Below are 27185 nucleotides of genomic sequence, written 5' to 3'. Positions count from 1 at the left end.
TAAGTCTAGTTACAATATATCACCACACAAAGATATTACATAGTTATTTTTATACTCCCCACACTGCACATTTCATATCCATGACTCACTTATTTTGCAACTGAAAGTCTGTATCTCTTAAACTCCCTCACCTATTTAATTCCTCCCCGCAACTCCCTCCTTTCCAGCAAGCCCTTGTTTGTTCTCTGTATCTACAGCTCTGTTTCTGTTTTTTATATTTATTCACTTGTTTTTTAGATTCCACATATAAGTGAAATTATACAGTATTTGTCTTTCTCTGTCTGACATATTTAACTTAGTAGTTAATACTCTGTAGTTCTCTGTAGTACTCTGATACTCTGTAGTTCCAACCTTGTTGCAAATTGCAAGATTTCATTATTATTTGTGACTAATATTCCATTGTATGTATATTACATCTTTTTTATCCATTCATCTATTGATGGGCACTTGGGTTATATCTTGGCTATTGTAAATAATGCTGCAATAATTACAGGGGTGCATATATCTTTTCTAATTAGTGCTTTTCTTCTCTTCGGGTAAATACCCAGGAGTGGAATTTGTATGTATTCTTTGTATGTTTTGGATATTAACCCCTTATCAGACATATCCTTTGCAAATATCTTCTCCCATTCAGTAGGCCTTTTTGTTTTGTTGACGCTTTCCTTTACTGAACAAAACCTGTTTAGTCTGATGTAGTCCCATTTATTTTTGTTTTTGTTTCCTTTGCCTGAGGAGACATCTAAAAATATTACTAAAACTGATGTCAAAGAGTGGACTGCCTATGTTTTCTTCCAGTAGTTTTATGGTTTCAGGTCTTACATTTGTCTTTAATACATTTTGAATTTATTTTTTCTGCACGGTGTGAGAAAGTAGTCCAGCTTGATTCTTTTGCATGTAGCAGCCCAGTTTTCCCAACACCATTTGTTGAAGAAGCTGTTTTTTGCCCCATTGTATATGTCTCTTTTATTGTAGCTTAATTGCCCATATAAGAGTGGTTTCATTTCCATTGATCTATGTGTCTGTTTTTGTGCCTGTACTATACTGTTTTGATGACTGTAGCTTGGTAGTTTAGTTTGAAATCAGGGGAGCATGATTTCTTCTTTCATAAGATTGTTTGGCTGTTAGGGGTCTTTTCTGTTTCCATACAAATTTTAGCATTAGTTATTCTAGTTCTGTGAAAAATGCCATTGGTATTTTTAGGGATTGCATTGGCTCTGAAGCTTGCCTTGGGTAGTATGATCATTTTAACAATATTAATTCTTCCATCCATGAACATGGTTTATCTTTCCATCTGCATGTGTTGTCTTCTATTTCTTTCATCAGTGTCTTATAGTCTTCTGAGTACAAGTCCTTTACCTTCTTACATTTATTTCTAGGTATTTTGTTTTTTGTAATGCATTTGTAAATAGGACTGTTTTCTTAATTACTCTTTCTGATACTATGGTGTTATTGTACTGAAATACAACAGAGTTCTGTGTATTAATTTTGCATCCTGGAACATTACTGAATTCATTGATAAACTCTAGTAGTTTTTGTATTCTTTCAGTCACTCTATATCTTTTGATTGGAGTATTTAGTGTATTTACATTTAAAGTAATTATTGATAGGTACGTAATTTTTGCCGTTTTGTTACATGTTTGTTTTTTTTTTTTTTTAAACATTTTTATTGGAGTATAATTGCTTTACAATGGTGTTTCAGTTTCTGGTTTATAACAAAGTGAATCAGTTATACATATACATATATCCCCATACCTCCTCCCACTTTCACCTCCCTCCCAACCTACCTATCCCAAATTTCTACCTGGTCACAAAGCCTCGAGTTAATCACCCTGTGCTATGCTACTGCTTCCCACTAGCTACGTATTTTACACTTCGTAGTGTATATATATCCATATATACACTACCACTCACTCACTTTGTCCCAGCTCACCCCTACCTCTACCCATGACCTCAAGTCAATTCTCTAGTTCTGTGTCTTTATTCCCGGCTTGCCTCTAGGTTCATAATGACTTTTTTTTCTTTTTTAGAATCCATATATATGTGTTAGCATATGGCATTTGTTTTTCTCTTTCTGACTTACTTCACTCTGTTATGATAGACTCTAGGTCCATCCACCTCACTACAAATAACTCAATTTCGTTTCTTTTTATGGCTGAGTAATATGCCATTGTATATATGTGCAACATCTCCTTTATCCATTCACCTGTTGATGGACACTTAGGTTGTTTGCATGTCCTGGCTACTGTAAATAGAGCTGCACTGAACATTGTGGTACATGACTTTTTGAATTATGGTTTTCTCAGGGTATATGCCCAGTAGTGGGATTGCTGGGTCGTATGGTAGTTCTATTTTTAGTTTTTTAAGGAACCTCCATACTGTTCTCCATAGTGGCAGCATCAATTTACATTCCCACCAACAGTGCAAGAGGGTTCCCTTTTCTCCACACCATCTCCACAATTTATTGTTTGTAGATTTTTTGATGATGCCCATTCTGACTGGTGTGAGATGATACTGCATTGTAGTTTTGTTCTGCATTTCTCTAATGAATAATGATGTTGAGCATTCTTTCATGTGTTTGTTGGCAGTCTGTATATCTTCTTTGGAGACATGTCTATTTAGGTCTTCTGCCCATTTTTGTATTGGGTTATTTGTTTTTTTGTTATTGAGCTGCTTATAAATTTTGGAGATTTATCCTTTGTCAGTTGCTTCATTTGCAAATATTTTCTCCCATTCTGAGGGTTGTCTTTTGGTCTTGTTTTTGGTTTCCTTTGCTGTGCAAAAGTTTGAAATTTCATTAGGTCCCATTTGTTTTCTTTTCATTTCCATTTCTCTAGGAGGTGGATCAAAAAGGATCTTGCTGTGATTTATGTCATAGAGTGTTCTGCCTATGTTTTCCTCTAAGAGTTTGATAGTTTCTGGACTTACCTTTAGGTCTTTAATCTATTTTGATTTTATTTTTGTGTATGGTGTTAGGGAGTGTTCTAATTTCATTCTTTTACATGTAGTATCCAGTTTTCCCAGAATCACTTACTGAAGAGGCTGTCTTTCCTCCATTGTATATTCCCGCCTCCTTCATCAAAGATAAGGTGACCATACGTGTGTGGGTTTAACTCTGGGCTTTCTATCCTATTCCATTGATCTATATTTCTGTTTTTGTGCCAGTACCATACTGTCTTGATTACTGTAGCTTTGTAGTATAGTCTGAAGTCAGGGAGCCTGATTCCTCCACCTCTGTTTTTCTTTCTCAAGATTGCTTTGGCTATTCGGGGTCTTTTGTGTTTCTATACAAATTGTGAAATGTTTTGTTCTCGTTCTGTGAAAAATGCCAGTGGTAGCTTGATAGGTATTGCATTGAATCTGTAGATTGCTTTGGGTAGTAGAGTCATTTTCACAATGTTGATTCTTCCAATCCAAGAACATGGTATATCTCTCCATCTATTTGTATCACCTTTAATTTCTTTCATCAGAGTCTTATAATTTTCTGCATACAGGTCTATTGTCTCCTTAGGTAGGTTAACCCCTAGATATTTTATTCTTTTAATTGCAATGGTAAATGCGAGAGTTTTTTTGATTTCACTTTCAAATTTTTCATCATTAGTGTATAGGAATGCCAGAGATTTCTGTGCATTAATTTTGTACCCTGCAACTTTACCAAATTCATTTGATTAGCTCGAGTAGTTTTCTGGTAGCATCTTTAGGATTCTCTATGTATAGGATCATGTCATCTGCAAACAGTGACAGCTTTACTTCTTCTTTTCCCATTTGGATTCCTTTTATTTCCTTTTTTTCTCCAATTGCTGTGGCTAAAACTTCCAAAACTATGTTGAATAAGAGTGGTGAGAGTGGGCAACCTTGTCTTGTTCCAGATCTTAGTGGAAATGCTTTCAGTTTTTCAGCATTGAGGACGATGTTGGCTGTGGGTTTGTCATATATGGCCTTTATTATGTTGAGGAAAGTTCCCTCTATGCCTACTTTCTGGAGGGTTTTTTATCATAAACTGCTGTTGAATTTTGTCGAAAGATTTCTCTGCACCTATTGAGATGATCATATGGGTTTTCTCCTTTAATTTGTTAATATGGTGTATCACGTTGATAGATTTCCGTATATTGAAGAATCCTTGCATTCCTGGAATAAACCCCACTTGATCATGGTGTATGATCCTTTTAATGTGCTGTTGGATTCTGTTTGCTAGTATTTTGTTGAGGATTTTTGCATGTATGTTCATCAGTGATATTGGCCTGTAGTTTTCTTTCTTTGTGACATCCTTGTCTGGTTTTGGTATCAGGGTGATGGTGGCCTCATAGAATGAGTTTGGGAGTGTTCCTCCCTGTGCTGTATTTTGGAAGAGTTTGAGAAGGATAGGTGTTAGCTCTTCTCGAAATGTTTGATAGAATTCGCCTGTGAAGCCATTTGGTGCTGAGCTTTTGTTTGTTGGAAGATTTTAAATCACAGTTTCAATATCAGTGCTTGTGATTGGTCTGTTCATATTTTCTATTTCTTCCTGATTCAGTCTTGCCAGGTTTTGCATTTCTAAGAATTTGTCCATTTCTTCTAGGTTGTCCAATTATTGGCATAGAGTTCCTTGTAGTAATCTCTCATGATCTTTTTTATGTCTGCAGTGTCAGTTGTTACTTCTCCTTTTTCTTTTCTAATTCTATTGAGTCTTCTCCCTTTTTTTCTTGATGAGTCTGTCTAATGGTTTATCAATTTTGTTTATCTTTTCAAAGAACCAGCTTTTAGTTTTATTGATCTTTGCCATCGTTTCCTTCATTTCTTTTTCATTTATTTCTGATCTGATTTTTATGATTTCTTTCCTTCTGCTAACTTTGGGGTTTCTTTGTTCTTCTTTCTCTAATTGCTTTAGGTGCAAGGTTAGGTTGTTTATTCGAGATGTTTCCTGTTTCTTAAGGTAGGATTGTATTGCTATAAACTTCCCTCTTAGAACTGCTTTTGCTGCATCACATGGGTTTTCAGTCATCGTCTTTTCATTGTCATTTGTTTCAAGGTATTTTTTGATTTCCTCTTTGATTTCTTCAGTGGTCTCTTGGTTATTAATAGTGTATTGTTTAGCCTCCAGGTGTTCGTATTTTTTTACAGATTTTTTTCCTGTAATTTATATCTAGTCTCACAGCGCTGTGGTCAGAAAAGACACTTGATACAATTTCAATTTTCTTAAATTTACCAAGGCTTGATTTGTGACCCAAGTATTGATCTCTCCTGGAGAATGTTCCATGAGCACTTGAGAAGAAAGTGTATTCTGTTGTTTTTGGATAGAATGTCCTATAAATATCACTTCAGTCCATTTTGTTTAATGCATCATTTAAAGCTTGTGTTTCCTTATTCATTTTCATTTTGGATGATCTGTCCATTGGTGAAAGTGGGGTGTTAAAGTCCCCTATGATTGTGTTACTGTCGATTTCTCCTTTCATGGCTGTTAGAATCTGCCTTATGTATTGAGGTGCTCCTATGTTGGGTGCATAAATGTTTACACTTGCTCTATCTTCTTCTTGGATTGATCCCTTGATCATTATGTAGTGTCCTTCTTTGTCTCTTGTAATAGTCTTTGTTTTAAACTCCATTTTGTGTGACATGAGAATTGCTACTCCAGCTTTCTTTTGATTTCCATTTGTATGGAATATCTTTTTTCATCCCCTCACTTTCAGTCTGTATGTGTCCCTAGGTCTGAAGTGAGTCTCTTGTAGACAGCATATATACGGGTCTTGTTTTTGTATCCATTCAGCCAGTCTATGTCTTTTGCTTGGAGCATTTCATCCATTTACATTTAAGGTAATTATCGATATGTATGTTCCTATTACCATTTTCTTAATTGTTTTGGGTTTGTTATTGTAGGTCTTTTCCTTCTCTTGTGTTTCCTACCTAGAGTAGTTCCTTTACATGTGTTGTAAAGCTGGTGTGGTTGTGCTGAATTCCCTTAGTCTTGTTTGTCTGTAAAAGTTTTAACTTCTCCATTGAATCTCAATGAGATCCCTGCTGGGTAATGTTGGTTGTAGATTTTTCTCCTTCACCACTTTAAATATGTCCTGCCACTCCCTTCTGGCTTGCAGAGTTTCTGCTGAAAGATCAGCTGTTAACCTTATGGGGATTCCCTTGTATGTTATTCGTTGTTGTTCCCTTGCTGCTTTTAATATTTTCTCTTTGTATTTAACTTCTGATAGCTTGATTAGTATGTGTCTTGGTGTGTTTCTCCTTGGATTTATCCTGTATGGGACTCTCTGTGATTCCTGAACTTAACTATTTCCTTTCCCATATTAGGGAAGTTTTCAACTATAATCTCTTCAAATATTTTCACAGTCCCTTTCTTTTTCTCTTCCTCTGGGACCCCTATAATTCGAATGTTGGTGCATTTAATATTGTCCCCGAGGTTTCTGAGACTGTCCTCAATTCTTTTCATTCTTTTTTCTTTATTCTGCTCTGCAGTATTTATTTCCACTATTTTATCTTCCATGTCACTTATGCATTCTTTTGCCTCAGTTATTCTGCTGTTGATTCCTTCTAGAGAATTTTTAATATAATTTATTGTGTTGTTCATGATTGTTTGCTCTTTAGTTCTTCTAAGTCCTTGTTAAACGTTTCTTGTGTTTTCTCTATTCTATTTCCAGAATTGTGAATCATCTTTACTATCATTATTCTGAATCCATTGTTTTTTGTGGCTTTCCCCAGTGGCTAAGGTTGGTTCAGTGGGTTGTGTAGGTTTCCTCGTTGACAGGACTAGTGTCTGTGTTCTGGTGGATGAGGCTAGATCTTGTCTTTCTTGTGGGTAGGTCCACGTTTGGTGGTGTGTTTTGGGGTATCTGTGACCTTATTATGATTTCAGGCAGCCTCTGTGCTAATGGATGGGGTTGTGTTCCTCTCTTGCTAGTTGTTTGACACAGGGTGTCCAGCAGTGAAGCTTGCTGGTCATTGATTAGAGCTGGGCCTTGGCGTTGAGATGGAGATATCTTGGAGATTTTCGCCGTTTGATATTATGTGGAGCTGGGAGGTCTCAGGTCAACCAATGTTTGAACTTGGGTCTCCCACCTCAGAGGCAAAGCCCTGACACCTGGCTGGAGCACCAAGAGTGTGTCATCCACACAGTTCAGAATAAAAAGAAGAAAAAGAAAGGAAGAAGATTAAAAAAACTTAAAAGTTATTAAAATAGAAAACAAAAAATAATTATTAAAAAATTTTTTAAGTAAAGTTAAAAAAAGGAAAGAAAGAACATCCAAACCAAAACACAAATCCACCAATGATAACAAGCACTGAAAGCTATACTAAAAAAAATAAAATAAAAGGACAGACAGAACCCTAGGACAAATGGTAAAAGCAAAGCTATACAGGCAAAATCTCACACAGAAGCATATGCATACACCCTCACGAAAAGAGAACAAGGGAAAAAAATATATCTATCTATCTATCTATCTATCTATATATCGTTGCTCCCAAAGTCCGCCTCCTCAATTTGGTATGATTCATTGTCTATTCAGGTATTCCACAGATGCAGGGTAAATCAAGTTGACTGTGGAGATTTAATCCGCTGCTCCCGAGGCTGCTGGGAGAGATTTCCCTTTCTCTTCTTTGTTCGCATAGCTCCTGGGATTCAGCTTTGGGTTTGGCCCTGCCTCTGCGTGTAGGTCGCCTGAAGGCATCTGTTCTTTGCTGAGACAGGACAGGGTTAAAGGAGAAGCTGATTAGGGGACTCTGGCTCACTCAGGCTGGGGTGAGGGATGTGTAGGGAATGCAGGGCGAGCCTGCGGTGGCAGAGGCCAGCATGACCTTGCACCAGCCTGAGGCGCGCCGTCTGTTCACCCGGGGAAGTTGTCCCTGGAGCACAGGACCCTGACAGTGGCAGGCTGCACAGACTCCCAGGATGGGAGGTGTGGATAGTGACCTGTGCTTGCACACAGGCTTCTTGGTGGCTGCAGCAGCAGCCTTAGTGTCTCATGCCCGTCTCTGGGGTCCGTGCTGATACCCACAGCTCACGCCCGTCTCTGGAGCTCCTTTTATCAGCACTCTTAATGTCCTCTCCTCACACACCAGGAAACAAAGAGGCAAGAAAAAGTCTCTTGCCTCTTCGCCAGTTCCAGACCTTTTCCTGGACTCCCTCCCGGGTAGCTGGGGTGCACTAGCCCCCTTCAGGCCGTGTTCACGCAGCCAACCCCAATCCTCTCCCTGCGATCCGACTGAAGCCCGAGCCTCAGCTCCCAGTCCCAGCCCGCAGCAGCGGGTGAGCAGACAAACCTCTCAGGCTGGTGAATGCTGGTTGGCACTGATCCTCTGTGCTGGAATCTCTCTGCTTTGCCCTCCGCACCCCTGCTGCTGCTCTCTCCTCTGCGGCTCTGAAGCTTCCCCCCTCCACCAACCGCAGTCTCCGCCCGTGAAGGGGCTTCCTAGTGTGTGGAAACCTTTCCTCCTTCACAGCTCCCTTCCACTGGTGCAGGTCCCATCCGTATTCTTTTGTCTCTGTTTTTTCTTTTTTCTTTTGTCCTACCCAGGTACATGGGGAGTTTCTTGCCTTTTGGGAGGTCTGAGATCTTCTCCCAGCATTCAGTAGGTGTTCTGTAGGAGTTGTTCCACATGTAGATGTATTTCTGATGTTTTTGTGGGGAGGAAGGTGATCTCCACGTCTTCTTCTTCTGCCATCTTGAAGCTCCTCCCTGGGGGTTGTTTTTATAGGTGTTTTCTTTTTCCTTTCTCTTCCTTTGTTCTCTTCCCTTATGATTTGATGACTATCTTTAATGTTATGTCTCGATTCCTTTTTTTACTCAGTGTGTAATAGATTTTTTATTTGTAGTTACCGTGATGTAGGTATACACACACACACACACACACACACACACACACATCATTTTAAGTTAGTTATCTAAGTTCAAACACATTTTAACAATCCTGCATTTTTGCTCCACCCACGTCTCCTGTTTTTGACCTAGTTTACATCTTTTTGTGTGTCCTTTAACTACTTATTGTAGATAGATATAATTTTACTACTTCTGTCTTTTAGTCTTCATACTAACTTTATATGTGGTTGATTTACTGTCTTTCCTTCATATTGCTGTTACCAATGAGCTTTCTCCTTCTATAATTTTCATGTTTGTAGTAATGGCCTTTTCTTTTTCAGTCAGAGAAGTCCTTTTAATATTTCTTGTAAAGCTGGTTTGGTTGTGCTGAAGAATTTTAGCTTTTGCTTCTCTTTTTTTGCGGTATGCGGGCCTCTCACTGTTGTGGCCTCTCCCGTTGCAGAGCACAGGCTCCGGACGTGCAGGTTCAGCAGCCATGGCTCACGGGCCCAGCCACTCCGCGGCATGTGGGATCTTTCCCGGACTGGGGCACGAACCCGTGTCCCCTGCATTGGCAGGCGGACTCTCAACCACTGCGCCACCAGGGAAGCCCTTATCTAACTTTTTATCTCTCCATCAAATCTGAATAAAAGGCTTGCTTGGTAGAGTATTCTTGTTTATAAGTTTTTTCCCTTTCATCACTTTAAATACATTATGACACTCCCTTCTGGACTACAGAGTTTCTGCTGAAAAGTCAGTTGATAGCCTTATGGGAATTAACAATATTATTTTTAATATTGATTTCTGCATTTGTAGTTAGCATATAGAAATACCATAGATTATTGTAGGTTGATTTGATCTTACAAACTTGCTAAACTCATTTTATTAGTTAGAGTGTTTTTTGGATTTTCTATATAGACAATGGTGTTTACTTCAAATAAACACAGTTTTGCTTCTACTTTTGCTATTGCAATGTCTTTTGTTTATTTTTCTTACATTATTGTATGGCTAGAACCTTTAGAACAATGTTAATATAGAAATATTAAAAACAGATATCCTTGTATTCCTGGTTAGTCAATGTTTCATCGTCTTAGTCTGCTCAAGCCACTATAATAAAATATCATAGATTGTGTGGCTTAAACAACAGACATTTATCTCTCACTGTTCTGGAAGCTATGTCCAGGTCAAGGTGCAGGCAGCTTTGGTGTCTGGTGTGGGCTGTCTTCCTGGATTGCAGAACATCACCTTCCTCATTGTTATCCTCACACAGTCAATAGAGGGAAAGCTTTGGCCTCTTCCTCCTCTTAGAAGGACATTAATCCCATCATGGGGTGTCCACCCTCATGATCTTACCTAACCCTAATTATCTCTTAAAGGTTCCATCTCATAATACTATCATATTGGGGATTAGGGCTTCAACATATGAATCTGGAAGGAGGGGGAAACACAAACATTCAGTCTATAATCATCACTAAGTATGATGTTAGCTGTACATTTTCATAGAATCCCTTCCATTATTAGTTTTGTACTTGATCAGGAATAGATGTTGCACTTTATCAAGCATTTTTGACATCTATTGAGATTATAAATTTTTTTCATTTTTAGTTTATTTATATGGTAGATTATGTATCAATCAATTTTTAAACTATTAAACTATCCTTGCATCTCTATATGAATCTTGTTTGATCATAATTTAGTTTCCTTTTAATATACTATTTGATTCCATTTATTAAAGTTCTGTTAAGAATTTTTGCATCTATACTCATGAGTGATATAGGTCTATAGTTTTCCTTTCTTACAATGTCTTGGTCTGGTTTTGAGATCAGGATAATGCAGGTCTCATAGAATGAGTTAGGGAGTAACCATTCCTTTTCAATTTTCTAGAAGAATTTGTATAAGAACAGATTTTTTAAAATGTTTGGTAGAATTCCCCAATGAAAACATTTGGGCCTGGAGTTTTCTTTGTGGGAAAGTGTTTAACTACAAATTTGATTTATTTGCTAGATACAAAAATTAGCTATTTCTTCTTAAGTGAGTTTTTGTCTTTCAAAGGTTTTACCCATTTCATGGTAGTTGTTAAATTTATGGGCATAAAGTTGTTCATAATATTAACCTATTACCTTTTTATATGAGTAGAACCTATACTAAAAACAGATCTCTAACTTCTGATTTTCGTAATTTTCCCTCTGTAGTGGTTTAGCAATTTCATCAATTTTCTCAAAATAACACCTGCGATTTTACTGATTTTCTCCATTGTTTTTCTCATTTCTACTCCACTGATTTCTGTTCTGATCTCAACTGCATGCTTTGTTCTACTTAATTTACAATCAGTCTGCTTTGATGTTTATAGTTTTTTAAGGTAGAAACAAATGTCACTGGTTTGAGACGTTTTTCTTTTCTAATACAGACTTTTAATGCTATACATTTTGCCCTACATACTGCTTTAACAGCCTCCCACAAATTTTTTAATGTGTGTTTACATTTTCATTCACTTCAAAATATTTTACAATTTCCCTTTAGGAGAAATTATTTGACCCAAAGTTTATATAGAAGGTTTTTTCAGTTTCCAGATATCTGGGGCTTTTTCAGAAATCTTTTTTTATTATTTCTAATTTAATCCCATCATGGTCAGAAATTTTACTTCCATTTTATTATTTGATCCTTTAAATTTACTGAGTTTTGTTTCATAGAATATGGTCTATTTTGGTAAGTATTTTATGCATTCTTTTTTTTGTTTGTCTCTTTGCCGTACACGGGCCTCCCACTGTTGTGGCCTCTCCTGTTGCGGAGCACAGGCTCTGGACACGCAGGCTCAGTGGCCATGACTCACGGGCCCAGCCGCTCCACGGCATGTGGGATCTTCCCGGACTGGGGCACGAACCCGTGTCCCCTGCATTGGCAGGCGGACTCTCAACCACTGCGCCACCAGGGAAGCCCCTATTTTAGGCACTCTTGAAAAGAAAGCATATTTTGCTTTGTTACATGACATGTTCTACAAATGTCAATTAGGTCAAGTTGGTTGACAGTGTTATTCAAATCTTTTTTATCATCACTGTTTTTTTTTTTTCCCTACTTCTACTAAGAGAGGAATACTGAAATAGCTGACTACACTTGTGAATTTCTACATTTCTCCTTGCAGTGTATAAGTTTTTGCTCCACATATTTTAAAGCTCTTTCATTAGGTTCAGAATCATTTAGGATTGTTATTAATTTTTGATGAATTGGCCAATTTATAGTACATAATGACATTATTTTTTCCTGCTAATATTGTTTGCTCTCAAATCTGCTTGGTCACTGATATGAGCTTTCTTTTGACTACTGTTAACATGTTATATCTTTTCCCATCCTTTTACACATAATCTACTTGTGTCTGTATTTGAAGTGCATTTCTTTCATGCAGCATATAGTCTTGCTTTTTTGAAATTAAACTGAAGATTATCTGCCTTTTAACTGAGATACTACAACCATTTGCATTTAATGTGATTACTAATGTGGTCAGGTTTGAATATATCCTCTTTCTATTTGTTTTCTATTTATTCTCTCTCTTCTTTGTTCTCTTTTTCTACTTTTCTGCCTACTTTGAGATCAAACAGTTTTGGAAAATTCTATTTTAACTCCTGTGTTGGCTTATTAGCTATATTCATTGTTTTTTAGTGGTTGCTTCAGGGTTTACACTACACATTTTGACTTAATACAGGCTACCAACATATGACAGCACTTCATGTAAACCCATATTGCATGTTAATCTGTTTTAAACAATTGTTTTTAAAGAGATTTAAATAAGAAAAAATGATTTACCTAGTTACAATTTCCTTTGTTCTTCTTTGTGTAGTTTATATTTTCATCTGGTATTCTTTTTAATGTCCTAATTTTTGTCTCTTTAGGCTCAAAGGTCAGTCAAAAATCTGTGCCAGTTTTTTGTCATCTTATTAGATGCGTTTTGCCCACTTTGCTGGAATTGCCAGCTTCTTGCCAATGTCCAGAAATAGTAAATATACTCAGGGTAAAATGCAACTGCAGAAGATTGCTTCTCCTCACAAGGTTTGCCTTTCTCCAGGATTTTGGTCTTTAAATTCCTAGTTGCCTAAACAACTGTCTGATGCCTTTAAACACATTTTTAAAATGTTATTCAGCTTTTCTAGGTGTTCTCAGTGGGAGCATTTGTCTGCCATAAGCCACTTCATTGTAGCTCAAGTGTAAGTCTTGTTTTCTATACTTATTTTACTTGCTTAGTCCTTTGGTTTCCAATTCCAGTTCTGTTTCTCTTCTTTAACATCAATCTCTGCCCAGTTCTTTGAATTTTTGCATGTTTAACCTAAAGGAGACATTACTCATGCATACTTTCAGATGTCTTCAGTTCCATTCTTTGATAAGAAGGCAGACACACCAATTCAAAAACAAAGGTAAGACTGGCTTTGTACAGACAGTATGGTCTCCTAGTTGCTACTCACTTTAATACAGATTTCTACTTCTGGGTGCTGATTAATTTCAATATGTTTTTTTTTTCTTTAGAATGAATGCATAAGCAGTCATACTACAAGCTATCATTATGATATTTCTGCCTTTAAAGTGAAAGGTGAAACTATGCCTTATGTTTCTTTTACATGTTCAATAATGCCAAGAACGATATGAGCATATTAGGCTTACTGGATAAATAATTATTAATCGACAAACAAATATATTGTTGGGATTAGATGTAAAAATCTCATATATATAAAATTATATTTACCCGCCATAATCTTCAGTGATCCCAGCAAATGGTATTGAATCACAGCGTACAAAAATTACAAATGCAAGGAGTACAAGTGTTACAGCAGATGTAACCATTACAAATCTCATAAGGCCTTTACAAGACATTTGTAACTTGGAAATAATGATACCTCCCAGAATCTGGCCAAGAGCACCTCCTGGAATTAAAATAAGTCCTAAAAGAAAGGAGGAAGAGAAAACACAGTTAAAAATAGCTAAAGATAGTACAGAAATTCATACTTTGAGGTAATCCCCTCTGCTCTAAACATAGAGCAAACATAGATTTAACTAAGAGACCGAGACAAAACTTAAAGGCATGATATTAATAAATACCTGAACAAACCCTGATCCCTAAGAGAAATACAAATTTGTGAGTGGGGCTGAAGCTATAGGCCTAAAGGACCTAGAATAAGAGGCTCCACAAAATGTTTTACAGCAGTTGTGAGAAGAAATACAATAAAAGGCATACCAGAGGAACAACATTTGAAAATTTGTAGCTAAGAATGAGAAATTTCAATAATTAAAGAAATATGGGCTTCCCTGGTGGCGCAGTGGTTGAGAGTCTGCCTGCCGATGCAGGGGACACGGGTTCGTGCCCCGGTCTGGGAAGATCCCACATGCCACGGAGCGGCTGGGCCCGTGAGCCATGGCTGCTGGGCCTGTGCATCCGGAGCCTGTGCTCCACAATGGGAGAGGCCACAACAGTGAGAGGCAAGCGTACCGCAAAAAAAAAAAAAAAAAAAAAAAGAAAGAAATATTAGTCCTGGGAATAAAAGTACACTCCAATTACTGAGAAAGAGTAAAAATAAATAAATATTAAATCACATAAGGTAAGGAAACTTCATAACATCAAGATTAAAGTGTAAATTGTAAAAGCTGCCAGAGAGCCTGTAACTTGCAAAAGAATTATAATTATAGCTAATTTTTTAAAAAGATAAAATTAATAACCTAGACCAAACACACATACACAATCCTGAGGAGTGGGGTTAGTAAACTGAAAGTGAGTAGTGAAAATTTCCTAAACCAACCGAGGGGGATAAAATGAATAAAAAATGAGTCCATTGAGAGAGGACAGAATAGTGGGGGGGAAAAAGAAGCAAAAGAGAAGTGTAATAAACAAAATGTACAATTAAAAAGTTAAAAATTACTTAAATATGTCAGAATTTACAATAATGATAAATGGACAAAACAACTATTAAAAAGATAGAGTATCAAATTTGATATTTTTAAAAAAGGAAAGCTTGAAAATAAAGCAGTGAAAATATATGTACCATGAAAATGTAGATCATGAACATGTATATACCTAATGACAATGCATAAAACAAATTATGTAAACACTGCCTAGATTTCAAGAAAATTAAAAATCTATAAACAAAGTGTTCTAACTCAGCTTTCTCAGAGACAGAGACTTAGCTTACAACACTATTAAAGATATGGAAAGTATTAATTGATTTGAACAAGCAGTTATTTTAAAAGAGAAGAGCCTATTTCTACAAACTAAAAATCTCTTTTCAATAATTCATGGCTTAAGTAAAAATACGCTGATGAGAATTAAAAATGCTTAGAACTGAACAATAATACAAATTAAATACATCTAAATGTATGAGATGCTACTAAAAATCTATAACTAACGATACCTCCATTATAACTTGTTAGGAGAACTAAATGAGTTAATATTTAAGTGCTTAGAACAGTGTATAATCACATAGTAAACATTATATGAGTATTTGTTAAAAGGTAGAATTTACAGACAAATTCATTTATTAGAAAGCAAAAAAGTACAAATAGTGTAGTGGTAATGTTTATTAAGAAAATTATGGGAATTGGAAGAGAATCAGAGGGTGAGCAACAAGGCTGCAGTTAAGAAGTCAAGAAGTAAACCACATTTTACCTCATAATCGCAGAAATTAAGGGCAGTAGGTATGACTGAAAGCAAGAGTGAGGTAGACTTAAAAAACAAGAGGATTGGATGGCCGTCTATATAAAATGTTTGATCCCCAATTCCTATCCCTACCCACAATGCCAGAGAACCCTAGGTTTATTCAGTTTGAACCCAACAACTATAGAGTTAAGAAAACCAATTACATCTGTGAGCAGAAAACTGAGAACACAACTCAGCTGAGAAAGTATTGGCTGTCAGGCTTATTGCCTTAGGCAATAAGAAAATACTGGACACTGGGAGTTCAAAAATTAAATAGCTGGGTCCATGAAAGACTACCCTAAAAGGACATAAAACAGTTGAAAATTCAACTGCAAAGCACAGAACTTCCAATAAACTTCTTATGTAAATACTTTATTGGTGTACAGAAAAATATACAAATCAATATTACACATTTGATGAATTTTCAAAGTGAACATAACTACGTAACCACACCCAGGTAAAAATATCAAACATTACCAGAAGGCCAGAGGCTCTTTCGTGCACCTATAGGATTTTATAAAATATGAATCATAAAGTATGCATACATTATGGCTTCTTTTATTGGACATGATGTTTGAAAAATCCACCCATGTTTTTGTATATAACAATAGTTCATGCCTTCTCATTGCTGAATAGCATTCTAGTATATGCATACAATACAACTTATTTATTCACTGTGATGTTGCAAATTGTGCTGCTACTTTAAAAATTCATGTATATGTCATTTTGTAAATGTTTGCATTCTGTTGGGTATATTCTTAAGAGAAGAACTTATGTTGGGTATATAACTAGGAGTTGAATTCCTGGGTGAGGGAATATGTATAGGTTCAGATTTTTATGATACTGCCAAACAGATTTATAAAATGATAAACCAATTTACATTCTCACCAGTAGTGGATAAAATGTCAATTGCTCCACATCCATGCCAACATATATCTTTCTTTTTCATTTTAGCAATTCTGGTGAATGGGTAATAGTATTGCATTGTGATTTTAATATGCATTTCCCTGAAAAACCACTGAAGGTGAGCACATTTTCACATGAATATTGGTCAATTGATATCATCTTTTATATAATGTCTGTTCAAGTCTTTTGTCCATCTTTATTGGATTATCTGCCTTTTTATTATTGTCAGATTTTTTACATATTCTGGACACAAACACTTTGTAGAATATTTCTATTGAAAAGGTTGTTTTGCATGCATTTTCACTCTTCATGCTGACATTTGATGAACAGAAGTTCTTAATTTTAATGTAACAGCACATTTTTTTTCTTTATGACTATGTAATTTGTGTCCTGTTTAATAAATCTTTGTCCTCTCCAAGCCATGAAGATATTTTCCTATGCCTTATTCTAAAAAGTTTTATTGTTTTACCATACACATTGAGATCTGCAATCCATCTAGAATTGGTATCTATGTATGTAGTGAGGTAGAGGTCAAGATTTGTCTTTATTTAAATGTACTATAACTACTACTCTATTTATTGGGCAACAATTCTCCACTACCCTCTGATGCTGTATATCCTACAAGTAGAAGTACTGACTGCTTTTTGTTTCATATTTTCTAGGGTATTTCTATAGTGAACATGCTTGGATAAACCAGATAGATCCCCTTTTAGAGCACTTTTGTTGTGGCTTCACTATACTAATGCTGTGGCTCCAATTTCAAAATATAAAATAGGTAATTATTTTTTACCTATTTTAGGCTTGTACTGTATATGCTCTAAACTCCAAAAGTGATACTGGAACACATAAATTATTACCCTTGCTGGTCCAACAGGAACAACATAGAATCTCAGGAGGAAAAAGTAAAGACCCAACTCTCATTATGGACTCACATGAAGCAGAAGTAGTAAGAATTGCAGTATCTCAATTCAACAGACCTTATGTTCAGTGAAAAAAATTACCAGGGGCTTGAGGTTTACAGTGGATTAACCACCAATTGAATTCCATTGTTCCTATAGCCCTGGACGTTCCATACACTGTGATGTAACTAAATTTTTGGCACAGACCGATGGCACTGGATACACTGTCCGGGACATTGCCAAAGTCTTCTTTTGCATCCCTCTAGCACCCAAAGAAAAAGACTAATTCTCATTCATGCTACCAGGCCACAAATATACATTTGCAGTATTCCCTCAGGAGTACCTAAATTCCTCTTCCATTTACTACAAGGGGGCAGGTCAGAATTTATTGTGACTACCACTACACTATGATGCCCAAAGCTTTCAGTGACAGACGTTATTCAGTTGGCTGTAGGGTTAGAAGCCTGACTCAATGGCTCTGACTCTGGTATTAGCACACCATCACCAGCAAGGGTGACTGATCAAGCCTAACAAAATCCAGAAGTCTGCTCGTCGAGTTTTGGGGGGATTCTGCAGACAAAATCACAATGCTCTATCACTCTGGAGGTTAAGGAAAAATTGTCTCCCTTCCCCCAACCAAAAGCCAGCCTAGCATCACTTTGGATTCTTGAGTATTAGAGACAGTAGCCAATTCACTTGGGCATTCTCTTTGGTCTTGTATAACAGCTAACCCACAGGCCTACACTGGATGCTAATCCGCAAGCTGTGGTATGCTCCCTACTTTGAGGTACCACAAACCTAATAACCTATTTGAGCTACAAGGCTCCATGACTGATGATTTTGTTTGCTGGAGCCTATAGAGAAGGGAGGAAGTCCCCACTCAGAAGCATCGTTGGTTGTATAGGACTCACCGACTCCCTGAAACAGGTACATTTAAAAGCAACTCAGCTTACTACTGACCCCTTGTCACAACCAAAGCTCTGACCCACAGAGACTTTGTGATTCTGTGGACTGATATTCTCATTTTGAGATGAACCAAAACAGACTCACCACTAACCATTTGACAAGCCTTACTTGTCAACTGGAATTGGTGTGTTCAAGCCATGGGGGTGGGTCACAAGAGATCTTCACATGATTAAAGAAACACCACCAGTATCACAGAGCCCTCAGAAGACAGTGGAAATCTCTTAAATGTACTTACTTTTGGTTACTCAGGGAAGATTTCCAGAGGGACTACTGATACATTATTTATATGTACCCTGAGGGCAGTTATCTTTATTACTCTAAGAGTAATCCAACTAGAAAAGGTGATACAAAATTTGTCCCTAATTTTAGTTGAAATAATCAATGACACCTCATCCCCAGAAAGCACTCTGGTCAGCTTCAGTCACTGATCATCATTGTTATGGATGACAGAATTGACCAAAACTTCATCCTTGCAGGCCAGGGTAGAATATATGCAATTGCTAATGCATTCTTCTATGCCTGGATTAATACCTCAGGCTAAGTGGAAAGGTCAATATGGAAACTTTAGGAGAAAGCCATCTTGCTTTCTAAGGTAGACCCTGAGGGTCAAGAAATTTGTTCAGCTGGCTTGGTCCAGGAATTTGCCAGCATGATTGAGGCCAATACTGCAAGTGGCCTTATCCTGTTCTTTGGAGTCCTGTTGATATGAGCCTTAATTAAATACTCTATGAAACAAATTGAATGGGTTTAGTCCCTATCTCTATTAATTAATCAGAGTGTCAAACAATGTGGTATACCTGTGGAAAAATCTGTCATGGCCCCTGAAACTGTGTCATGTTTGGCTTTTGGACTATGTGCAGTCTGACAGTGGCATGCCCTTTATCACAAAATCTACTCAATAATAGGCTGATAGTCAATGTTTTTGCACACCTTAACATTTGTTTTTTATTTGGCCCACATGTTTTATGTTCCTTCTTTTTTTCCTTTCTTATTTTTTTAAATTATTAGTAAAAATTTTCAAATAAATATACTCATTTACTATTCTTCTTACTATCCTTTCACTGGTTACCTGCAAGTTACAGTATGCATCTCTGACTTTTTATAGCATAAAATAAATGATCACATTTACCATCTTTCCATTAATGCTGGAACTGTAAAACATTTAATTCCATCTGCAACCTCTTTTGGACAGCCAATTCTCAATATCTAGTAAAACTGATGTACACAATAGCAATGCCTCTTGAACGTCTAAATATAGATCAACTTTTACAAATGTGCACAAGGAGACATGTACAAGTCTATTTGTTACTGCACTGTTTGGAAAAGTGAAAAAGTTGGGGGCAACTTCATATCCTTTTATATGATATGGATAAATAAACAGTATTCATAAAATAGAATCCCACAGCACTGTTAAAATGCACTAAATAGAGATCAACATGAATCGAGGAACATAATTTCAGATGAAAGTAACAGAAGAGTACATACAAAATGACATATGAATTTTAGAAACAGATTGTATGCACATAGGTACATCAGAGGTAAAAATATTTAAATGTGAGAGAAGGATGAATTCTAACTTTAGAAGAGTTGTTACCTATGGCGGGGGGGAGGGAGAGAAATGAGATAAAGAAGAGGTACAGAAGTCTTACAAAGTTTTATGTGTGGGGGGACCTTGAAGATGGCGGAAGAGTAAGACGCGGAGATCACCTTCCTCCCCACAGATACACCAGAAATACATCTACACGTGGAACAACTCCTACAGAACACCTACTGAACGCTTGCAGAAGACCTCAGACCTCCCAAAAGGCAAGAAACTCCCCACGTACCTGGGTAGGGAAAAGAAAAAAGAAAAAACAGAGACAAAAGAATAGGGACGGCACCTGCACCAGTGGGAGGGAGCTGTGAAAGAGGAAAAGTCCACACACTAGGAAGCCCCTTCGCGGGCGGAGACTGCAGGGGGCGGAGGGGGGAGCTTCGCAGCCGCGGAGAAGTGCACAGCAACGGGTGCGGAGGGCAAAGCGGGGAGATTCCCACACAGAGGATCGGTGCCGACCGGCACTCACCAGCCCGAGAGGCTTGTCAGCTCACCCGCCGGGGCGGGCGGGGTTGTGAGCTGAGGCCGGAGCGCAGGGAGAGGACGGGGGTTGGCGGCTTGAACATAGCCTGAAGGGGTTAGTGCACCACGGCTAGCTGGGAGGGAGTCCGGGGAAAAGTCTGGACCTGCCGAAGAGGCAAGAGACTTTTTCTTCCCTCTTTGTTTCCTGGTGCGTGAGGAGAGGGGTTTAAGAGCACTGCTTAAAGGAGCTCCAGAGACGGGCGCGAGCCGCGGCTAAAAGCGCGAACCCCAGAGACGGGCGCGAGCCGCGGCTGAAAGCGCGGACCCCAGAGACGGGCGGGAGACGATAAGGCTGCTGCTGCCGCCACCGAGGGGCCTGTGTGCGAGCACAGGTCACTCTCCACACCCCTCTTCCGCGGAGCCTGTGCAGCCCGCCACTGCCAGGTTCCCGGGATCCAGGGACAACTTCCCCGGGAGAACGCACAGCGGGCCTCAGGCTTGTGCAAAGTCACACCGGCCTTTGCCGCCGCAGGCCCGCCCCACACGCCGTGCCCCTCCCGCCCCGCCGGCCTGAGTGCGCCAGAGACCCCGAATCAGCGGCTCCTTTAACCCCGCCCTGTCTGAGCAAAAAACAGACGCCCTCCAGCGACCTACACTCAGAGGCAGGGCCAAATCCAAAGCTGAGCCCCTGGGAGCTGTGAGAACATAGAAGAGAAAGGGAAATCTCTCCCAGCAGCCTCAGAAGCAGCGGATTAAAGCTCCACAATCAACTTGATATACCCTGCATCTGTGGAATACCTGAATAGACAACCAATCATCCCAAATTAAGGAAGTGGACTTTAGGAGCAAGATCTATGATTTTTTTCCCTTTTCCTCTTTTTGTGAATGTATATGTGTATACTTCTGTGTGAGAGAGATCTTGTCTGTTTAGTCTTGCTTCCACCATTTGTCCTAGGGTTCTATCCGTCCATGGTTTTTTTTTAAAAATTTTTTTCTTAATAATCAATTTTAATTTTAATAACGTTATTATACTTTACCTTCGTTCTTTCTTTCTTTCTTTCTTTCTTTCCTTCCTTCCTTCCCTCCTTTAGACAACGAATCATCCCAAATTGAGGAGGTGGTCTCTGACAGCAAGATTTATGATTTTTCCCCCTTTACCTCTTTTAGTGAGGGTGTATGTGTATGCTTCTGTGTAAGATTTTGTCTGTATAGCTTTGCTTCCAACATTTGTCCGAAGGTTCTATCCGTCCCTTTTTTTTTTTCTAAATAAGAATTTTTTAATTCAATAACTTTATTATACTTTATTTTATTTTTACTGTATCTTCTTTCTTTGTCTTTTTTCCTTCTTTCCCTCCTTCCTTCCTTCCTCCCTCCCTCCCTCCTTCCTTTCCTTCTTTGCTTTCTTTCTTTCTTCCTTCCTTCCTTCCCTCCTTTCCTTCTTTCTTTCCTCATACTTCTACTAATTCCCTCTACTTTTTCTCCCTTTTATTCTGAGCCGTGTGGATGAAAAGCTCTTGGTGCTCCAGCCAGGAGTCAGGGCTCTGCCTCTGAGGTAGGAGAGCCAACTTCAGGACACTGGTCAACAAGAGACCTCCCAGCTCCACATAATATCAAACGGTGAAAATCTCCCAGAGACCTCCATCTTAACACCAGCACCCAGCTTCACTCAACGACCAGCAAGCCACAGTGCTGGACAACCTATGCCAAACAACTAGCAAGAGAGGAACACAACCCCACCCATTAGCAGAGAGGCTGCCTAAAATAATAATAAGGCCACAGACACCCCAAACACACCACCAGACGTGAACCTGCCCACTAGAGACACAAGACCCAGCCTCATCCACCACAACACAGGCACTAGTCCCCTCCACCAGGAAACCTACACAACCCACTGAACCAACCTTAGCCACTGGGGACAGACATCAAAAACAGCGGGAACTACGAACCTGCAGCCTGCAAAAAGGAGACCCCAAACACAGTAAGATAAGCAAAATGATAAGACAGAAAAACACACAGCAGATAAAGGAGCAAGATAAAAATGCACCAGACCTAACAAATGGCTAAACAATACACTACTTAATAATGAAGTGATCACTGAAGAAATCAAAGAGGACATCAAAAAATACCTAGAAACAAATGACAATGGAGACACAACGACCCAAAACTTGTGGGATGCAGCAAAAGCAGTTCTAAGGGGGAAGTTTATAGCAATACAAGCCCACCTTAAGAAGCAGGAAACATCTCGAATAAACAACCTAACCTTGCACCTCAAGCAATTAGAGAAAGAAGAACAAAAAAACCCCAAAGCTAGCAGAAGGAAAGAAATCATAAAAATCAGATCAGAAATAAATGAAAAAGAAATGAAGGAAACAATAGCAAAGATCAATAAAACTAAAAGCTGGTTCTTTGAGAAGATAAACAAAATAGATAAACCACTAGCCAGACTCATCAAGAAAAAAAGGGAGAACACTCAAATCAATAGAATTAGAAATGAAAAAGGAGAGGTAACAACTGACACTGCAGAAATAAAAGAGATCATGAGAGATTATACAAGCAACTCTATGCCAATAAAATGGACAATCTGGAAGAAATGGACAAATTCTTAGAAATGCACAACCTGGCAAGACTGAATCAGGAAGAAATAGAAAATATGAACAGACCAATCACAAGCACTGAAATTGAAACTGTGATTAAAAATCTTCCAACAAACAAAAGCCCAGGACCAGATGGCTTCACAGGCGAATTCTATCAAACATTTAGAGAAGAGCTAACACCTATCCTTCTCAAACTCTTCCAAAATATAGCAGAGGGAGGAACACTCCCAAACTCCTTCTATGAGGCCACCATCACCTTGATACCAAAACCAGACAAGGATGTCACAAAGAAAGAAAACTACAGGCCAATATCACTGATGAACATACATGCAAAAATCCTCAACAAAATACTAGCAAACAGAATCCAACAGCACATTAAAAGGATCATACACCATGATCAAGTGGGGTTTATTCCAGGAATGCAAGGATTCTTCAATATACGCAAATCTATCAATGTGATAAACCATATTAACAAATTGAAGAAGAAAAACCACATGATCATCTCAATAGATGCAGAGAAAGCTTTTGACAAAATTCAACACCCATTTATGATAAAAACCCTGCAGAAAGTAGGCATAGAGGGAACTTTCCTCAACATAATAAAGGCCATATATGACAAGCCCATAGCAAACATCATCCTCAATGGTGAAAAACTGAAAGCATTTCCACTAAGATCAGGAAAAAGACAAGGTTGCCCACTCTCACCACTCTTATTCAACATAGTTTTGGAAGTTTTAGCCACAGCAATCAGAGAAGAAAAGGAAATAAAAGGAATCCAAATCGGAAAAGAAGAAGTAAAGCTGTCACTGTTTGCAGATGACATGATCCTATACATAGAGAATCCTAAAGATGCTACCAGAAAACTACTAGAGCTAATCAATGAATTTGGTAAAGTTGCAGGGTACAAAATTAATGCACAGAAATCTCTGGCATTCCTATATACTAATGATGAAAAATCTGAAAGCGAAATCAAGAAAACACTCCCATTTACCATTGCAACAAAAAGAATAAAATATCTAGGAATAAACCTACCTAAGGAGACAAAAGACCTGTATGCAGAAAATGATAAGACACTGATGAAAGAAATTAAAGATGATACAAATAGATGGAGAGATATACCATGTTCTTGGATTGGAAGAATCAACATTGTGAAAATGACTCTACTACCCAAAGCAATCTACAGATTCAATGCAATCCCTATCAAGCTACCACTGGCATTTTTCACAGAACTAGAACAAAAAATTTTGCAATTTGTATGGAAACACAAAAGACCCCGAATAGCCAAAGCAATCTTGAGAACGAAAAAAGGAACTGGAGGAATCAGGCTCCCTGACTTCAGACTATACTACAAAGCTACAGTTATCAAGACGGTATGGTACTGGCACAAAAACACGAAAGATAGATCAATGGAACAGGATAGAAAGCCCAGAGATAAACCCATGCACATATGGACACCTTATCTTTGATAAAGGTGGCAGGAATGTACAGTGGAGAAAGGACAGCCTCTTCAATAAGTGGTGCTGGGAAAACTGGACAGGTACATGTAAAAGTATGAGATTAGATCACTCCCTAACACCATACACAAAAATAAGCTCAAAATGGATTAAAGACCTAAATGTAAGGCCAGAAACTATCAAACTCTTAGAGGAAAACATAGGCAGAACACTCTATGACATAAATCACAGCAAGATCCTTTCTGACCCACCTCCTAGAGTAATGGAAATAAAAACAAAAATAAACAAATGGGACCTAATGAAACTTCAAAGCTTTTGCACAGCAAAGGAAACCATAAACAAGACCAAAAGACAACCGTCAGAATGGGAGAAAATATTTGCAAATGAAGTAACCGACAAAGGATTAATCTCCAAAATTTACAAGCAGCTCATGCAGCTCAATAACAAAAAAACAAACAACCCAATCCAAAAATGGGCAGAAGACCTAAATAGACATTTCTCCAAAGAAGATATACAGACTGCCAACAAACACATGAAAGAATGCTCAACATCATTAATCATTAGAGAAATGCAAATCAAAACTACAATGAGATATCATCTCACACCAGTCAGAATGGCCATCATCAAAAAATCTAGAAACAATAAATGCTGGACAGGGTGTGGAGAAAAGGGAACACTCTTGCACTGCTGGTGGGAATGTGAATTGGTTCAGCCACTATGGAGAACAGTATGGAGGTTCCTTAAAAAGCTACAAATAGAACTACCATATGACCCAGCAATCCCACTACTGGGCATATACCCTGAGAAAACCGAAATTCAAAAAGAGTCATGTACCAAAATGTTCATTGCAGCTCTATTTACAATAGCCCAGAGATGGAAACAACCTAAGTGCCCATCATCGGATGAATGGATAAAGAAGATGTGGCACATATATACAATGGAATATTACTCAGCCATAAAAAGAAACGAAATTGAGCCCTTTGTAATGAGGTGGATAGACCTAGAGTCTGTCATACAGAGTGAAGTAAGTCAGAAAGAAAAAGACAAATACCGTATGCTAACACATATATATGGAATTTAAGAAAAAAAAAATGTCATGAAGAACCTAGGGGTAAGGCAGGAATAAAGACGCAGACCTCCTAGAGAACGGACTTGAGGTTATGGGGAGGGGGAAGGGTGAGCTGTGACAGGGCGAGAGAAAGTCATGGACATATACACACTAACAAACGTAGTAAGGTAGATAGCTAGTTGGAAGCAGCTGCATGGCACAGGGATATTGGCTTGGTGCTTTGTGACAGCCTGGAGGGGTGGGATAGGGAGGGTGGGAGGGAGGGAGACGCAAGAGGGAAGAGATATGGGAACATATGTATATGTATAACTGATTCACTTTGTTATAAAGCAGAAACTAACATACCATTGTAAAGCAATTATACCCCAATAAAGATGTTAAAAAAAAAAAAAAGTTCTATGTGTTAAAAACTAATGATGCAATGATGGCAAAGTGCTCATATTTTAAAAATTTCAGCAAGCAGACCTTAGATATTTAAAGTTTAAGCAAATGCTACTACTCCTTCTACTTTCTGCTTATTTGAAATAGTTCATAAATGCATATAAGAAAACTTTACATAAAAATTTCATAATGAGTACAAATGGAAATGTCTACCTGCAAGTGCAGTTGCTTCACTGGGTGTTAATATAAACTGATTTTCTATGTATAGAGGCAAAAATTCAGATGCTCCAATGATAATTAAATATTCTGAAGCTCTGGACAGGGATAGGTACACAAACACTGGATTCTTGATCAGAATCTGAAATAGAAATAAGTTACATGTGAATTATTTTATTTTGTTAGGTAAAGAGGAATAGATATACCCACTCGTATGTTAATGACCAATCCACAAAAAGTTTAGCTTTCTCAACCTTAACTGAAAATACATATATATGTATATAAAACTTGAAATATAAATTTAAAATTCACCAATATACACATACCATAAAAGACATGTAGTGTTTTAACCATTTTTATTTGTTATTTGATCTCCATACCACCTATAATTTTTATTTGGGGATCTGGCAGTTTGCTAGAACTGCTAGAACTAAAACATTAACCTTCAAACTAATTTCTGTATTTCCTAGATATGTATATATCTTTGAAACTATTTAGTGGTGTTTTGTATTTGTATATATTTTTTAACAAACTTAAAATTTCTTTTTCTAGCCCTAAACACAATTTCTAAAATCTAATCATTTTCTGCATATTCATTGAATTCATCTTCTGAGTGCTATTTAACATTACATAGTGTAATTCCACAATATTTATCCACTCCCATAGGGTTAAATGCTTAGGCTGACTTCAACTTCCTACTGGCACAAACAAGGCTACATTAAACATCCCTGTGCAACCCTTAAGGAAATAGGATAGAGTGTCTTTGGAAGTATATATCCTAGAAGGGGATTGCTAGGGCATTGGAATTTGGTATACTTCATTCCATTATTTCTCCAAATCTTTTCTCCAGAATTATCAGTTTATAGTCCCACCGTAATACAAGATAGTTCCATTTTCTTCATGTAGCAACTCATACTTTCTAAAATTCATCAGATCAATATTTCTGACTTCACATCCCCTTCCAGAACTTTGCTATTCTCCAAGAAAGAGGCACTGAACTTCGAAAGGGCTTTACGACTGCCTCAGCAAAGCAAGTAATGCTGCAAGACTTCTGAGGTTGGGTCATAAAAGGATAATATGACTTCTGCTGGGAACTCTCACTCTCTCAGGACTCTGGCCTTGGAACTTGGTTACCATGTTATGAGAAAGCCCAGGCCAGATGGAGAGGCGATGTGTGGGCATTTCAGCAAACAGCCAGGA

At 37.9% G+C, this 27185-nt stretch overlaps 1 protein-coding gene across 1 annotated transcript in view; it reads right to left on the bottom strand.

Moving 5' to 3' along the window:
• SLCO6A1 (solute carrier organic anion transporter family member 6A1) overlaps positions 1-27185 on the bottom strand; it is a 102459-nt gene that overhangs the window by 31657 nt on the left and 43617 nt on the right. The window contains exons 7-8 of the mRNA XM_060007171.1: positions 25983-26127; positions 13504-13699 (exon numbers count right to left, since the gene is read on the bottom strand). Of these exons, the coding sequence (XP_059863154.1) occupies positions 13504-13699; positions 25983-26127 (341 nt within the window). The remainder of the gene's footprint in view (positions 1-13503; positions 13700-25982; positions 26128-27185) is intronic.

This window comes from Delphinus delphis, chromosome 3 (assembly GCF_949987515.2).
Source record: "Delphinus delphis chromosome 3, mDelDel1.2, whole genome shotgun sequence".
NCBI lineage: Eukaryota > Metazoa > Chordata > Mammalia > Artiodactyla > Delphinidae > Delphinus > Delphinus delphis.
This window is presented reverse-complemented; position numbering and strand designations above follow the sequence as displayed.